The following is a 15,085-nucleotide window of genomic DNA, read 5'->3' as shown; positions in this document are numbered from 1 at the left end:
AGTTTTAACAATACATATCTCATTGTTGTTTTAAATTGTATTTCTCTGACACCTGCTGAGGCTGACTGACTTTCCATATATATTTTCTGTTAACTGCTTGTTTATACTTCTGCCCACTCTTTTATTTTTTGCCTTTTTCTTATTGGTTTATAAAATTTTTTTCATAGTAAGGATATTAACCGTTTGTCTATTACACATGTTGCAAAGGTATTTTTTTTCAGTGTGTTGTTGACCTTTCTATTTTGTTTGTGGAAACTTATGTCCCTCTGAAATACTTCCTTCTGTAACCAAATCTTTCTCTCTCTCTTTTTTTTTTAAAGAGAAAGTCTTTTCTTTTTTAATTAATTAATTAATTAATTTGGCTGCATTGGGTCTTAGTTGCGGCATGCAGGATCTTCATTGTGGCACACGGGCTCTTTGTTGTGGCACGCGGGCTTCTCTAGTTGTGGCACGTGGGATCTAGAGCACACGGGCTCAATAGTTGAGGCACGCAGGCTTAGTTGCCCCGTGGCATGTGGGATCTTAGTTCCCCGACCAGGGATCGAACCTGCATCCCCTGCAGTGGAAGGCGGATTCTTAACTACTGGACCACCAGGGAAGTTCCTTTCTCTCTCTTTTTTATGGCTTCTGGGTTTCCTGTTCCCGCAAGGTTAAAGAATTATTCTTCTAATTTTTCTCCTAATATTTTTAGCTTTTATTTTTCACTCTAAAACTTTAATCCATCAGGGGTCTATTTTGTAGGTGTTGTCAGGTCAGAGGGAAGGATTTGGCTTTATTTTCTTCCCGATGGGTCACCGATATGGCAGCATCATTTATTAAAGAAATCGACTTTTCCCCTAAATTGACATTCCCCTTTAATAAATAAGTTCCCATACAGATCCTTACATCTGCGTCTGGAAGACTGAATTCCCCAGTTCTCCATGCTGCCATCGACATCCAGCTCAAGAGCCCATACCCACCTTCTCCTTAAAGGCTGTAATCCCCCACCCCATTCCTCCCAGCTGGAATCTGCCTTATCCCCACCTGACTTGCCATGGAATTCATTCATTCAAACTGCATACACGTTTATTGAGCTCCTCCTGAGTGTCAGGCATTGGACCAAAGAAGACTGTCCCTGTCTTCTAGGAATTCACAGCCTGGGGAGAGAAGGGAGAACAAAGTGAGGACAGGTGACTCTGGGGGAACAATGGTGGGAGAGGTGTCAGAAAAGCTTCAAGAAGGGAGTGCTGCCTGAGGTTGGTGAATAGTCCAATGGAGAGCAGGTGTTCACCAGACAGCCACGGAGGAAGGGGCCGCCAGGTGGCAAGAACTGTGTGTACAAAGGCACGGAGGCAAGGCAAAGCCTGGTGTGTTTGGAGAGCTGCAAGTGGTTCAGAGGCCCCAGGAAAGGAGTGTCGGTAGAGAAGAGAAAGCAAGGGGCAGTCTGCAGAGTGAAGCGTGAGACAGGCTGGGACCTGGAATCTGGGACCCTTTGCTGCCATGCTTGCACCTGGACAAAATACAAAGAAACTATAAGGGACTAAAAATAACTGCGTGCATGTACAGTTGGGGCAAATTATGGACAAAAAGATACAAAAAGACCAAAAATCCCGATTGCCACTTCTGAAGAACGGAGAGCAGAAGCAGGGTACTGGGCATGCCCCCTGCACACAACACCACGGAAGGGGTAGGCAAACCCCCTAAGCGCCCCCCTCAGGCATGACCCCTGGAACCAGCTTGCCCTCCCTTCGGAGCGAGTGAGCAGGGGAATCTGTTGCTTGTTCTCACTCCCCCCTGCTGCAGCAGGGGTCCCAATAAAGCCTTGCCTGAATTTCTTGTTTGGCCTCTGGTCAATTTCTATTGATTAAGGACGTCAAGAACCCTGGTCCGTAACAAGTGAGGCCAGAGCACATGCAAGTGTACTGCAGTCTGCCATTTCTCCTGAGAAGCACAGCGTCGCAGCGAGTGCACCGACGCTCATTTCCCAGCTCCACATTCCGCCCAGGCTGTCACGTACTTAGTACTTTGCTTTCAGTTAGCTACTCTTTTTCCTTAAAATAAATTAATTTTAAAGGGTCACTTTGTATCACCTCCATAAATGGGAAACCAGTATCCCTTGCTATAAATAAAAGAAAATAGAACAAAAGCCTTAAAAGGAAACATTTCTATGAAAATTAAAATTGTTCATCTGTACTACTTTTTTTTTTTTTAAAGGAATCTCCCAGCCAACACAACAAATACTTCACTTTAGGACACACTGGTGTGGTGAGTAAAAGCATGGGTTCAGCAAGCCAGGCCGCCTGGGTCCAAATCTCAGCTCTGAAGAGTATTAGCTACGGGTCCTCAGGGAAGCCAGCTTATCTCCTGAAGCCTCAGTTTTCTCATCTGTAAAATGCGGTAATAATAGAAGCTACCTCAGTAGGTTGTGTGATTAAATGAGAGGATGTTGGTACCATTTCATGAATGTTCTCAATATGCATGTCTAGTTTGGGGCTGTGGGAAGCCTTCCCAGGATTTGAAATAGGAGAAGGAGATCATCTAATTTGCATCTTGGAAATTGATCTCCCTTTGGTGTGGGGTAGGTAAGGAATGACTGGGAGAGACCATTCCGGGCTGCTGTGGTCCCAGTGAGCAATGATGGAATCCTGAAGCCTCCAGTGGGTTGGAGGAGAGGCATCTGGACGTTGGGAAGAGAGGCAGGGGGCAAGGCTGGCACCAAGATTCTAATGAGGTGGATGGTGACGCCCTTCAAGGAGGCAGGAACACAGGACGCCACAAGACTGTGGCTCAGGATGTGAAGAGGATGATTTTGTATACTTGGAGTTGGCAGAGTCTGTGGAATCCCATGTCCAGAGTTGGCTGACTTTGGGCCTGGCGTTCAGGAGTGAGTAGGTTATGCCTTCGGGCTGAGGTCAGTCCCCGACCCCCAAGCCTGAAAGGCTGCAGATCAAGCCAGTGCTGAGTCTGCGTGAGGAAGGTGTGGGCAGCCGTTGTGGTCCAGGGCAGAACAGGGGTCAGAAAAGCACCCCCAGTGGCGTCCTTCCTGCTGCCTCTTCATGGCTGTGCTGACCCTTCCAGGAGTGGCCTGACTGAGGTCCCTTTCAGCCTGTGGCCACTCCCAGGCTCATTCCCCCCATGTTCTGCCCTATATTGAAATGTGGGAAGGGCTATGGCACCAAAGGGGAACAGTGATGACCCCAAATGGGGTGGAGGGAGAATACTAGGGAAGTCTTCCTCCCGAACTCTCTGGGGTCTCATCTGGCTACCACCCCAACCCTGCCCCCCTCCTCAGTGCCCTTCGACTCCCCCTGCCCCTTTGATCAGATTTGGAATCGGAAGGTCTTGATGGCATCTCCGCAACAGAAGCTCAGGTCAGTGCTGCTCTGGGAAGCCCTTCAACCTCCTGGATCCCCCTGACACTGTCTCCTCATCTCCCCCACCCCAACGCCCCGCCCCCACCCAGCGGTGCCCAAGAGTTTAGATAGGAGTTCCTTGAGTGGAGGTTCCGGTTGTCCCTCCTTCCGCCGCCAGGCGTCACCATCGGCCTGGAAATGGAAGGTGCAGGCAGGCCGTCTGGACGCCCGGGCGACCGTCGGAGGGCGAGGGGGTGATGCGCCCCGCCAGCCCTATGGGGGAGGAGGGGAAGGGACCCAGCGGGGTGGACGCCTCGACCTCCGGAGGAGGCTGCCACGGGGGGCTCTGGACCCAGTGTCCGTTGGGGGTCCAGAGGGGCGCGCGCCCCTGAATTCGGGCCGGAATGGAGGCGAACCCGAGGGCCCGGGTGCAGGTGAGCGTGGCCTCTACGCCCACCCTGAACCCTTTCCGTGAAAAGGAAGCGGGAATTTCTCACTACAGATGTTGTACTGACCCTTTCACAAATAAAGAACTAGAGGCTCCCTTCGCGTGCCCGAGGGGGCACGACCCCCCTCCCCGTCTCAGTCGAGGCTATTTTCGCTCCAGAGCTGCCTCCTGGTCCGACAGCGACGTGAAAGCCTGTGGTTGACTGAATAACTGAATGCGTATATAAGAATAGGCGGCGTTTATTGAGCACTAACTATATGCCAGACGCCGTTCCCAACAAATTTATACTGTTATTATCCCTATGAAGAAACCGGGCACAGTGAGGCGTAATCATTTGCCCAAGACACAGTGGCAAACGCAGGATTGGGACCCAGGGGATCTGGCTCCAGAGCTCGATCGCGCAACGACGTCTCTGAGCAGCACAGGCCCTTCATTGTCTTAAGGCGTTGTCATCAAACGCCTGGGCACCGGGCACTGGCGAGCGAGAGGGGGCAGCGCGGCGGTCAGGTGAATCCTCGCCTTCCTCGCGGCGCAAAGCGCCCGCAGGCAGCGTCCCAAGTGCCCACCAGGCGGCGCGCTGACCCCACTCAGGTCCGACACGACACGCCAGCACGGTCTCCTTATCATCCCCCGGGGAGTTGGCTTTGACCACGGCGACCTGTGTCCAGCCGACAGGTGGAGAACAGATGACCTGGTGCCAGGTGCGGGGCCCCTGCCAGGTGCCCTGCAGTCTAGCAGTGCAATTCAGGCCCTGTTTCTCCCCCTTGCTTCCCACCTCCGAAGATAACTGACGAGTAGCTGGAAGGGGCACGGCCAGACTCCTTTTGTTCAAGTGCTTCACTGTTTACAAAGCACTTTCCACCAGCTCGATGCAGATAAAGGACCAGGGTGTACATGTGCCCAGTAGAGAGCCAGACGTTCTCACCCTCACCAAGTCCTCACCCCAGGAGAGGGGCAGTGTGATCCCCCTTTACAGACAGGGCAGCTGAGGCCCAAGGAAGACAAGAGGTTCTCCCAGATCACCCGCACAGCCGAGCTCAGAGCCAGACCCTAATCCAGGAGGGCTGGACCCCACGTCCTTATCCTTTCCTCTCAACAAGAGCACACGAGGGAGCCTTTTGAGCAGGAGGGCCCTCCTGGCTGGAGAGACCTGTGAGAGGCAGGGGCATAGACAAAATGACCCCTCAAAGCCAGAGGCAGGAGGTAGGTACAGTGTGGGATGTGAGTAGCTTCCCTCAGGCTTCTGAGGCCAGGGGGTTCCCACCTGCTTCCTGGCTCCCCTGTCCCTCCCCTGCCCCATCCCCCCTCTCTTCCATCACTCTTCCCTACATGACTGGCCCTGGCAGCCCCATTCTGCACCCTCGCTGTGCTCTGTCCTTTGCGACTTCCTCCCACTCTCACCTCTGATAACTCTCGAGGCTCACACGCCTCCCTTCAGTGGGACCACAGGCTCACACGTCTGGTCCCTTCAGTGGGAACTCCACTCTGCACCCAGCTCTTTGCTGCACCTGAAGCACCTGACGCCACCTGTTCAGGGTGGGGCTCTGCATCCTCCCACAAACCTGCCCTCCGTCCTGTGTCCCGCGGGCCAGAAAGCTGGGGGCATCTTTGACCCCTCAACCCCAGTCCTAGAGCCTAACTCCTCTCCATTCCACTCCTTAAATGTCTGTCAAGGCCATCCCCTCCTTCCCATCCCAAGGGGTTCTGCCCTAACCCAGGACATCATCACCTCCCAGCTTCCAGTGTCACCCACTCTCTTAAATCCTCTGCCATCAGAGTGATCGTTCTAAAGTGCAAGTCTGCCCCTTGTTTAAAACTTGTAAATTAAAAACCTGTAATACAAAACAAACACCTTTATCACAGGAGGAAGCCCCAAACCTTTCACTAGACCCATAGAGCCCTGAGCCGTCCAGCCCTGGCGCATCTCTCTGGCTCTGGCTCACTCCCCACTCCTTCACAATCCTTACTGCCTATGGCTTCTCCAAAGCACCAAACTCTCCCTAGCCTCTGAGCCTCAGCATGCGCGGTTCCCTCTGCCTGGAAGCCCCCTCCCCAGCTCAATGGCTGGCGACGCCTCCTCGCCCTTCTGGTCCCAGCTGAAACGTCACATCTCACAGAGCTTTCCCTGACCACTTCCAGGTAAAGTGGGCCCCCTACTTGGTTTCTCTCTTACTCAGAACTTGGTGATCTTCGTCCTTCATGCCACCTTCCAGCATCTCAGAGCTTGTGTTTTTGTATGCTTAGCTATTTAATCTCTGTCTCTCCCAGAGCCCCAATTCTCCACGCGAATAAGGACTGCCATTTCTCAGTCACAGCTGTACCCTCACACCCAGCCCAGGACCCGACATACAAGTAGACACCCGATAACTATTTGTGGAACAAACGAGTCTTTCATCTTGTCCTCATCAGAACCCCATTCCCAGCCTTTCTTTCATCTCTGGCCTTTGCATGAGCTGCTTCCTCCGCCTGGAAGGTTCTTTCCTTCCCCTCCCACCTGAGCTGATCCACATATCACAAGACCAATTTCTCTGGGATTCGTCCTTGGCCCCCTCATTAGAATTAGGGTTTTCCTCTGGGCTCCCCTGGTTCCCTCTATGTAGCATTCTATCGTAACACTTAAAAATTGCAATTTTCCAGGTAAACATGAGAGATTGTTAGCAATAATGAACTACTCCCCCCTCTCCCCCGCACCTCTCTGCTCCAAGCGGCTCAAGGGCATCCATTCTCTGCCTTTCAAAGCATCAGGAGCCCCATTTCCTATTTATTCAATAAGCGCTGACCGGGCACCCCTCTGTTGTTTTCTTTCCTCCAGCACTGGGGTGGTAGGGAGGAGGGGAGGCATATAGACAGGATTCTTCCAAAGGTGAGACTGAGGCAGGCGAAAGCATCAGGGGTGCTAAGCAAATGCCCAGTCGACCGACATCCAGGGTACAAGTGGGTGCCAAGGAGGCTGGGGGCCGCGGGGCGGTACTAGCAGGTTGAGTTCTTCCCCTTTCGTTGGGCATCTGCTGTGTGCAAGGTGTGGTGGGGAGGGCGTTGGGGGTAAGAGGAGAGGTGAGCCTGCATGGCAGACACACCTGGGGTTACCTCCAGCACAGCTGCGCACAGAGTTCACTGAATCTGCCATCTGTCTCCCCACCCTGGGAGCAGGTGGAAGGACCGAGGTTGGGTACAGTTGCCGGAGGAATCTCGGCCAAACCTGTGGTCACTTTTTTGTCTCTGCCTTGCCAGGCTGCTCTGCTTCTCTGAGCTGCTGCTTGTTCCCTCTATCCTGACACTCCCCATACACCAGTTTATCAAAGTGAAGTCCAGAGACCACCTCCATCGGCATTACCTGGGAAGGGGGCAAAAATGCCTGGTTCTGAGCTCCCATCTGCTGACCCTGGGGTGGGACCCTAGCATCTGCATGTGTACAATAACCTCTGCTTGGCACTCTCGAGTGTGAGAGCCCCAGTACTTCTGCTGCTTCCAGGATCAGCCCACACGCCCTCCTTGCCCCTGGCTGCCGGCTCCTGTCTGGGATCCTTTGGGGGCTGTTCTTCCTCTGCCCACCCCTTAAATGCCAGGGTGCCCAGGGGTCCTCCATCCAAGCCCCTTATTCCTCTTTCACATCCACACCTCCAGTACCCCCAGCTAGACTTTCATCTGCCCTTGTTTGGCCAACAGCACCCAGATTTGACATGACTGATACTGACCTCCCCACTTCCCCAGAAGCCACCTTCTACCCCCCAACACATCCTCTCGCATGTAGTGCCCACCTCAGCGAGCATCCTGCCTATTGCCCAAGCCAGAAACTTGGGTATCATACTTGACTCTCTGTCTCCCTTCCTTCCTCATTTCAGCAACAACTCAATCCTGATTTGCCTCCCTCCTAAAGATGTTTTCAGTCTACCCCTCTCTCTCACCCCAGACCATTGCATTTATCCCCTAACTGGTTCCTTTCCTCAAGTCTTTCCTCTTTCCAGTGAATTTTCCAAAAGCTTTCTAAACTGCAAATCTGACTACACTCACCAGCCCCCTTAAAACCCTTCAAACGATTTTCAAGGTCCTAACCCCCTTGACCTGCAGGAAGGACCTTCCGCCAGCTGGCCCCAGCTTGCCGCTCCAACTTCCTCCCCTCCCCACTGAGCTCCAGTAACAACAAACTGCTTCTTGTTCTGGCCTCCAGACCTTTGACCATTCAGTCAGTCCTTCGGCATCACCTCCTCCAGGAAGCCATCCCTCTCCGATCCCCCCACCGCCCCCGCCACCCCCCACCCCACCCCAGCCCACCCCGCATGGTCCTTAGTGTATCCATACTGCCTGGTAGAGGGATCTGTTATTCTACTCACCACACTGAGTTATACTCATTGATTTTCATGTCTCGGTTCCACGCTACGCAGTGAGATCCTTGAGGGCAGGGATGGTGTCCAATTCGTCTCCGTGTCCCAACCCCTGGCCTGGTGCCTGGCACTGAGGACAGGCTTGGCCGATGGATGATGGATGAATGCAGAGGGGAAACTTGAAGGAAGTGACAGCCAGGAAGAGCCAATAGGGCAGTGAAGGCCAGCCTGGCAGGAGGCGCAGCCAGAGCAAATGTGTGGGTAGTAGAAAAGCAAGAGCTTCCCTTTATCGAACGCCATGACTGCCTGCCAGCCATTGCGCCTGGGCTTCGTTTGAACATTCGGTCTCATTTAGTTCCTGCAACAACAGATCAAGACACTGGCATCAGAGAACCAAAGCAACTTGCCCAAGGTCACACAGCCAGGCTTGGAGTGGAATCCAGGGCTGTCTGGCCTGAAGACCTGTGCTCTTTCTGCTGGGTCACACTGCTCTCCTGGGGATAGGACCTCCTGGAGATGGACAAGGAGTGGGCCCAGCTACACACCTGCCTAGCTGAGGGCCGGAACCAGCTGCTCTCGCTCAGGCCGACAGCTTCTTCCTCCCAGCCGGACCAGAGGCTCAGAGGCCAAACAAGGATTTATCTGTTCCTCCCTCCCCAGGCTTTGGGTGGGGGAGGGGGGTCTTTGACTAGACATGCACACCCCCCCACCGCCACCACCAGGGAAGGGCTGCTGCATCCCATACTGCCCAGGGTGCCTGGGGAATGCAGGGGGCTCTGTGATGCTGTCTGCGCTCTGCAGAATCTGTCTCCCTCATCGCACTTGGCCCAGGCTGATATTAACATTCATCTGCATTCCCCGCGCACCCGCCTGGCAGATGGTGGGGGAGGAGGCTGGGTGTGTGCTGGGGGCTGCAGCCAGAGACCAAGCTGGGCCTCGAGGGCCAGAGCGGAGTGCCCACCCATCCTGCCCCATGGGCCCAGCCCAGGCTGGGGCTGCTCCAAATGCTGGGGTACCTCCTCACCCTCACAGCCTCTGAGGGGTGCTGGGTGCTAGAATCCGACCTTTGATTTTTCTAAGGACTAAAGGGGCCCTGCAATTCCAGGAAGAAAACCCAGAGATGTGGGGGGATGGGGGATGGGCCCCACCTTTGGGAATCTTGGATGAGGGTCATTTTCTTCCTCCTCGCCTGGGAAGTTTGCAGAGACCGGAGATAGAGACCCTGCTGGCATAGGAGCCCCACATCCCAGCCTGGGGCTCCCTGGATCACAGGGAGGGCAGTAGTGAAGAATGGAGGTACAGCCTCCAGGGAGGCCTCGCCCACCTGGCTCCCCAGCTTCTCAGGAGGCTTACCCCTGACCCCAGCCCCAGAATCCAGTCTGGACCCTAGTGGCCTTTTCAGCCCAGCGCTCCAGCCAAAAGTTTCCTGTTACAGCGACTGGACTGAGAGGTATTGGGGGGAGGCAGGGAGGGTTATCCCTGCCCCTCTGAGTAACGTAGAAGAGGAAAGGAACTGACTCCTGAACAAAAGGAGTACAGGCTAGACAGCTAGAAGAACTTCCCTCAGCACAAACGCAACTCTTGCGGAGAGAAGTGGACTTTGGGCTGTGGGAATAGGCTACAGTGAGGAAGACGTTCTTTTCTGGCTCTCGTAATGAGTTCGGGAAAAATGACCTTTCCAAATTCCAGGCCTCTTGGGATTCAGGGCAGGGCAGCGGATCCCCAATGCTCGCGACCGGGGACAGGCGCCCTGCCAGAGGGGTGGAAAAAGTAGTGTCCCTATTCCCGAGGCCACTACCCTCTCCCTTCCTCGCCCAGTTACTCCGCCCCCACATCCTGCCCCTCGCGTCCTAGGTCCCTGGGTTGCTGGCCGGCAGGGGAGGAGTTAACTCTGGAGGTACCGGCTGGGCTCACAGTACCTGCCGCCGCCGCCGCCGCCGCCGCAGCCGGTGGGAGGGACGAGGAAGCGGGAGCCGCCTGGGCGCCAGAAGCGCTCCAGTCTGGCGGGGCGCTGCGCGGGTAGCGGCGGCGGGTCTCGGCGCGGCCAGGGGCGTCCGCCAGGGGGCGCGCCGCGACGGGGCGGGAGGGGCCGTCTGGTCTGGGGAATTAGCACAGGGACGAGCGCGCGCGCGGGTCCCCAACACATCTGGGCGAGAGCGGCGCCGCTGGAACCGAGGGGGCATATCTGGAGCGGCGGAGCCACCGCGCAGCTGGGGCCCTTCGAGGCGCTCGGGGCACCCATCTGGGACCTCGAGAGGGGGCCGTGCCGCGCACAGCTGGACCAGGGGAGGGGGGCGGCGGCTGCACAGCTGGACCGAAGGGGGCGGGGTCGGTCCTGGGCGGCTGGCAGAGCGAAGGGCCGCGAGTGGCCTGGGACTGGAGCATGGGACGGCGCGCCTGAAAGAGCAAGGGGTGAGGAAGGGCCTGGTACCCTGAGGGGGAAAGACGAGAGAAAGGGGCACGAGAGCAAAGGAGGAAGATGCAACTGACTCGCTGCTGCTTCGTGTTCCTAGTGCAGGGCAGCCTCTATCTGGTGAGTGGTCCGCGGGGAGCGGCGCGGAGGGGCGGGGGCCGGGAGGATTGGGGGAGAGCGCGGGAAGCTTCCAAGCCCGAAAACTTTCTCCCTTCCCCTCAGCATCCCGGGGATGGAGCGGAAGCCTGGAGGCTGGGGGAGAGGGCGGGGCCGAGGCCAGAGACTGGACAGTAAGGGTTAATAGGGGCGGGGAGAGGGTGCTGGGCTGGCCCACCCACTCGGCCTCTGGTGGCGGGAGGTGCGACGGGCACGAGGGAAAATGCCCGCAGCCGTCGCCAAGGGTTACTCGACCCCTTCCCGGGCCCCGGGCCGTGCGGAAGGGTGGTGGGGGATGGCTGTGGAGCTGATGACCTGCCAGAGTCATCAGAGCTGTGGGCTCTTCCCTGACCTAGGGGCCCCGCGCTCTGGGTCCATCAGCGTACGAGCCAGTACAGGCGCGGGGCGGCCCCCGCGGCCCTCGCTGCCGCCTTCCCTCCCGCTCCCTCCCTCCCCGCCTGTTGTTTTCCTCTTCTCTCCCGGCTGCGCGCAGCCGGAGCCCCACAGGACCTGGGCAGGCGGCTCCCGCCCCGGGCTCTCGCGGCAGCTGAGCGGAGCGCCCAGAGCCCGCTCCCCGAGCGCTCGCTCGCTCCTTCCCGGCGGCCCAGGACGCGCGGAATCGACCCCAGACCCCAGCCCAGGGCTCAGCTCCCCTCCGACCCACCAGTTGGGTCGGGTGGCCAACCGCCACCCACCAATCCCGTCTTGGAGAAGCCTCAGCCCCACACCTGGGTCTGCCCTTCTCCTCAAAACAATAATTATCTTTGCCACCGTGTGGAAGAAGCCCTCCCTTATCACATCCCCACCCGGGGCCCTTCTCCCCATCCTCCAGCCATTCAGCTGTGACCCCCGGCGGCCGAGTACACACAGGTCTGCCGCCTTGAGCCCAGCCCTCAGAGCTTCCCCTCCTACTGTCCCTCTGCCCCACCCTTGGGTCCTGGCAGGCAGGGCCACCGCACACAACCCCAGGCATGGCCAGGGCCAGAAAAGAGACCACAAACTCCTTTGGAGCCCTCCAGACCTCAGGCATCCCCCACCCTCATCCCAGGGTCACCAGCAAATCCAGATGCTGCCCAGCTGTGAGCTGGTGCCCCGGTGCTCATAACGAGATACGTAAGGTAAGTACTCTCTTCAGAAGCTGAGCAAACCCACACCAGGCAGCTGTCCTCAGGAAACCCGGTTCACTCCCTGATGCCCTCCTGAGCTGTCCTGTGTTTGAGCTTGTCAGGCTGTCCTGCTGGCCTTCCCCACAGCTCCTTCAGGAAGCCTCCCCAGATGTTGCCTGTCAATAGAGCTGGTGCAGCAGAGGCCAGCCAGGCCTCCGCAGTTTACAGGAGATCCTGGGTGGGGATGGGGCTTGGATGAAATCCCAGTAGAAGGACCCATCTGGCTTGTGCGCCCGGGAGTGCAGTGGCTTGGGAGGTCTGACTCTGTGGGATTCAGCCTTGTAGTGATGTAACCTGTGAGTCTGGTGTCCCCATCTGTGAAGTGGGAATAATAAGAACTCCTACTTCCTAGTATAAGGAATGTCCTGGCAAGTTATCACCAGTGGTCCCCGGAGGAGAGTTTGGCCCTCCTGGGTATGGAACTCACCCCAGGTCTCCTTCAAATCCTCCTGCCAAAACCTAAACTGCATTTGTACTTGAGAGAGAATTTCGCTGGGTTCTGTTTTCTTTTCCATCATCTATTGGTTCTCTTTGCCTCTGAAGGTAGAAACTATCCCAGGATAGGGGTGGTGTCTCATTCAACAGACTAGAAAGTCCCCAAAGGCAAGGGCTATACCTCCCCTGTCAAACTAGGGGCTCTCTCAGCATAGAGATGGAGCTTTCCTATCTGACTTGGGGCGTTTTGAGGGCAGAGACTGTACCTCCCCCATCAGCCTGGGAATTTCACAGAGTGGGGGACTCTACCTCTCCTATAAGAAAGGGGTGCTCTGTCGTCACAGCTTCTTCTATCAGATGAAGGCTCTCCCAACATCGGGAGCTGGGCCTCCCCCATTAGACTTGGGGCTCCCTAGGAGCTGGGGCCATGTACCTCTGCTGCCGTGGTCTACTGGAGAGAATTCTCCACCATCCTTCCAAGACTTTGAACAGTGACCAGAGGCAGGACAGTGGGGAGAGGAGCTAGGGGTGACCTGAGTGTCAGAACATGAGAGGGAACCACGACACAGGCCAGAGTGCATACCCAGCCCCCAGAGTAGGCGGGCAATGTGCCGGGCCCCCTCAGCCCCAAGTCAGAGTGGAAGGGAGGGCAGAGCGATGATGCCGGTGGTGGGAGGCAGTGAACCAGAATTCCTGGGTCTTCTGGGGACCCAGGTGCTCATTCTCCTCCCAACTCCCTCCACAGGTCATCTGTGGCCAGGATGATGGTCCCCCTGGCTCAGAGGACCCTGAGCGTGACGACCCTGAGAGCCAGCCCCGGCCCCGGATGCCTCGAAAGCGGGGCCACATGTCACCGAAGTCCCGCCCCATGGCCAGCTCTACTCTCCTAGGCCTGCTGGTTCCACCTGGCGAGGCATGGGGGGTCCTTGGGCAGCCCCCCAGTCGCCCGAACCACAGCCCCCCACCGTCGGCCAGAGTGAAGAAAATCTTTGGCTGGGGTGACTTCTACTCCAACATCAAGACGGTAGCCCTGAACCTGCTCGTCACGGGGAAGATCGTGGACCACGGCAATGGGACCTTTAGCGTCCACTTCCGACACAATGCCACGGGCCAGGGCAACATCTCCATCAGCCTCGTGCCCCCCAGTAAAGCTGTAGAGTTCCACCAGGAGCAGCAGATCTTCATTGAAGCCAAGGCCTCCAAAATCTTCAACTGCCGGATGGAGTGGGAGAAGGTGGAACGGGGCCGCCGGATCTCGCTCTGCACCCACGACCCAGCCAAGACCTGCTCCCGAGACCACGCTCAGAGCTCAGCCACCTGGAGCTGCTCCCAGCCCTTCAAAGTCGTCTGCGTCTACATCGCCTTCTACAGCACAGACTACAGGCTAGTCCAGAAGGTGTGCCCGGATTACAACTACCACAGCGATACTCCCTACTACCCCTCCGGGTGACCCTGGGCAGGCCACAGAGGCCAGGCCGGGACTGGAAGGACAGGCCTGCCCACACAGGAAGCCATCTGTCTGGATACTGGGCAGGGAGAGGAAGGGGCCTCAGGCGGGGAGCGTGGGGGTGGAGAGGGCGCCAGGGCCAAGCCTCAGGTGGCGGGGAAGGGGGCGCAGGTGCTGGCCCCAACCTGAGGCTGTGGAGCAACCAGGACACAGGAGCGCTGGCCGAGGAGTAGGTTCTCTGGGCGGCCTCCCAGGGCTTCCCCACGGAGCAATAGAGAGATGCTGGGTCCAGGAGGTCCCTGGAGCAAGCAGACCAATAAAGTCATGGAGGGGAGCCCAAGACCTTGGCTCCCTCCCTGCCATCCTGCGGAAGAACACAGCAAGGAGAGGGCTATTTCATCGGTGAGGACAGCACGCGGGCACTGAAGGATGGCGGAGCTGGGGCTTCCTGGGAGCCAGCACCGGAACTCTCCAGCCCCACCCAGTGGGCCGACCCGAGCCCTCATCCTGGACTGTGGCTTGAGGCTGAAGTGGTGACCTGTGGAGTCTTCGATGTCTTGACAAAGAGACCATCTGCCCCCAGCCAGGCCACCCCTTCCCAAAATTCCCTCTCTTGCCATTGCTCCCCACCCCCACCCTTGTGCTGAAGGGGACCCTCGTCCTTAAGCTGAGACAGGGGGCGATCGTAATTCTCGCAGCACCAAGACCACACGTGGAAGCCCACCCGTGAGCCACGTGCATCCCACTCCTTGCTGGCTCCTCGGGGAATGACCTTATCCAGAGAGTGAGCCTTCCATAGCCAGCCTTGCCCATCAGCCCAGGTCTTGCCAGGACAGAGATGCTGCCTCCCCTGTGGCCCATGGGACCATCTGCAGCTCGGGGCAGGGTGAGGCCACACCGTGGCGGGTGTGCTGGGCCTGTCCCGTAGTGTCTGTCTGTGGGGGTGGGGAGGGGGGAGGTTTTGTGAAATCATCAGTTTGTTGACTTCTGTGTGCAGACTCTCGTTCTCAGATCAAGGAATAAAGCTTTCCTGGGCACTGGACTCTGAGTTATTGGGGAGGGGTATGGGAGCGGGGGTGGGGAGGGCCACAGGCACCCCGTGGTCCGGCCAGAGTTTCTCAGATGGCAACAGGACATTTTCTGGAGTCCAGGGCTGCAGGGCTCCAACAGCTACTGGAGCTCATGCTCCAGGGCTTCCGTCTCCACCCCCTTTCCAGCCACGAAAGCTGGGCCGGTGTTGTGCCGGGGCTGGTAGGGGGTGAGGGTGGCATCTGCGAAGTAACTGGGGAGGAAGAGGTAGTAGGTGGGATGGGCCACATAAGGTGTTCCCTGTCACCTTCCTGGATATCCGTCTGATGGGCCCACT

General features: G+C 57.2%; 1 protein-coding gene across 2 annotated transcripts; it reads left to right on the top strand.

Annotated features, from left to right (window-relative positions):
* Positions 1–9,898: 9,898 nt before the first annotated feature.
* On the top strand, positions 9,899–14,753 carry NXPH3 (neurexophilin 3). 2 transcript variants are annotated; one of them, XM_027094541.1, is made up of 3 exons: positions 9,899–10,635; positions 11,616–11,789; positions 13,018–14,746. In XM_027094541.1, exons 1-3 carry the CDS (start codon positions 10,582–10,584, stop codon positions 13,720–13,722), a joined length of 933 nt encoding a protein of 310 aa, XP_026950342.1. In that variant the 5' UTR covers positions 9,899–10,581; the 3' UTR covers positions 13,723–14,746. The 2 variants fall into 2 exon arrangements, with proteins under 2 accessions (XP_026950342.1, XP_026950343.1); XM_027094542.1 differs by lacking the exon at positions 11,616–11,789 and having other exon boundaries at positions 9,923–10,635; positions 13,018–14,753.
* Positions 14,754–15,085: the final 332 nt, after the last annotated feature.

This window comes from Aethalodelphis obliquidens, unplaced genomic scaffold, assembly GCF_003676395.1.
Source record: "Aethalodelphis obliquidens isolate GAN/ISIS:26980383/991018 unplaced genomic scaffold, ASM367639v1 scaffold89, whole genome shotgun sequence".
Lineage (NCBI taxonomy): Eukaryota > Metazoa > Chordata > Mammalia > Artiodactyla > Delphinidae > Aethalodelphis > Aethalodelphis obliquidens.
The sequence above is the reverse complement of the archived record's forward strand: the minus strand, read 5'-3'. Positions and strand labels throughout refer to the sequence as shown.

What these genes read in the sequence shown, in the direction of transcription:
- NXPH3 (XM_027094541.1), top strand. Translation starts at nt 10,582, where the DNA reads ATGCAACTGACTCGCTGCTGCTTCGTGTTCCTAGTGCAGGGCAGCCTC. An exon ending in TGCAGGGCAGCCTCTATCTG is followed by an intron (nt 10,636 to 11,615) that starts GTGAGTGGTCCG and finishes GGGTCCTGGCAG; the next exon opens with GCAGGGCCACCGCACACAAC. An exon ending in CTCATAACGAGATACGTAAG is followed by an intron (nt 11,790 to 13,017) that starts GTAAGTACTCTC and finishes CTCCCTCCACAG; the next exon opens with GTCATCTGTGGCCAGGATGA.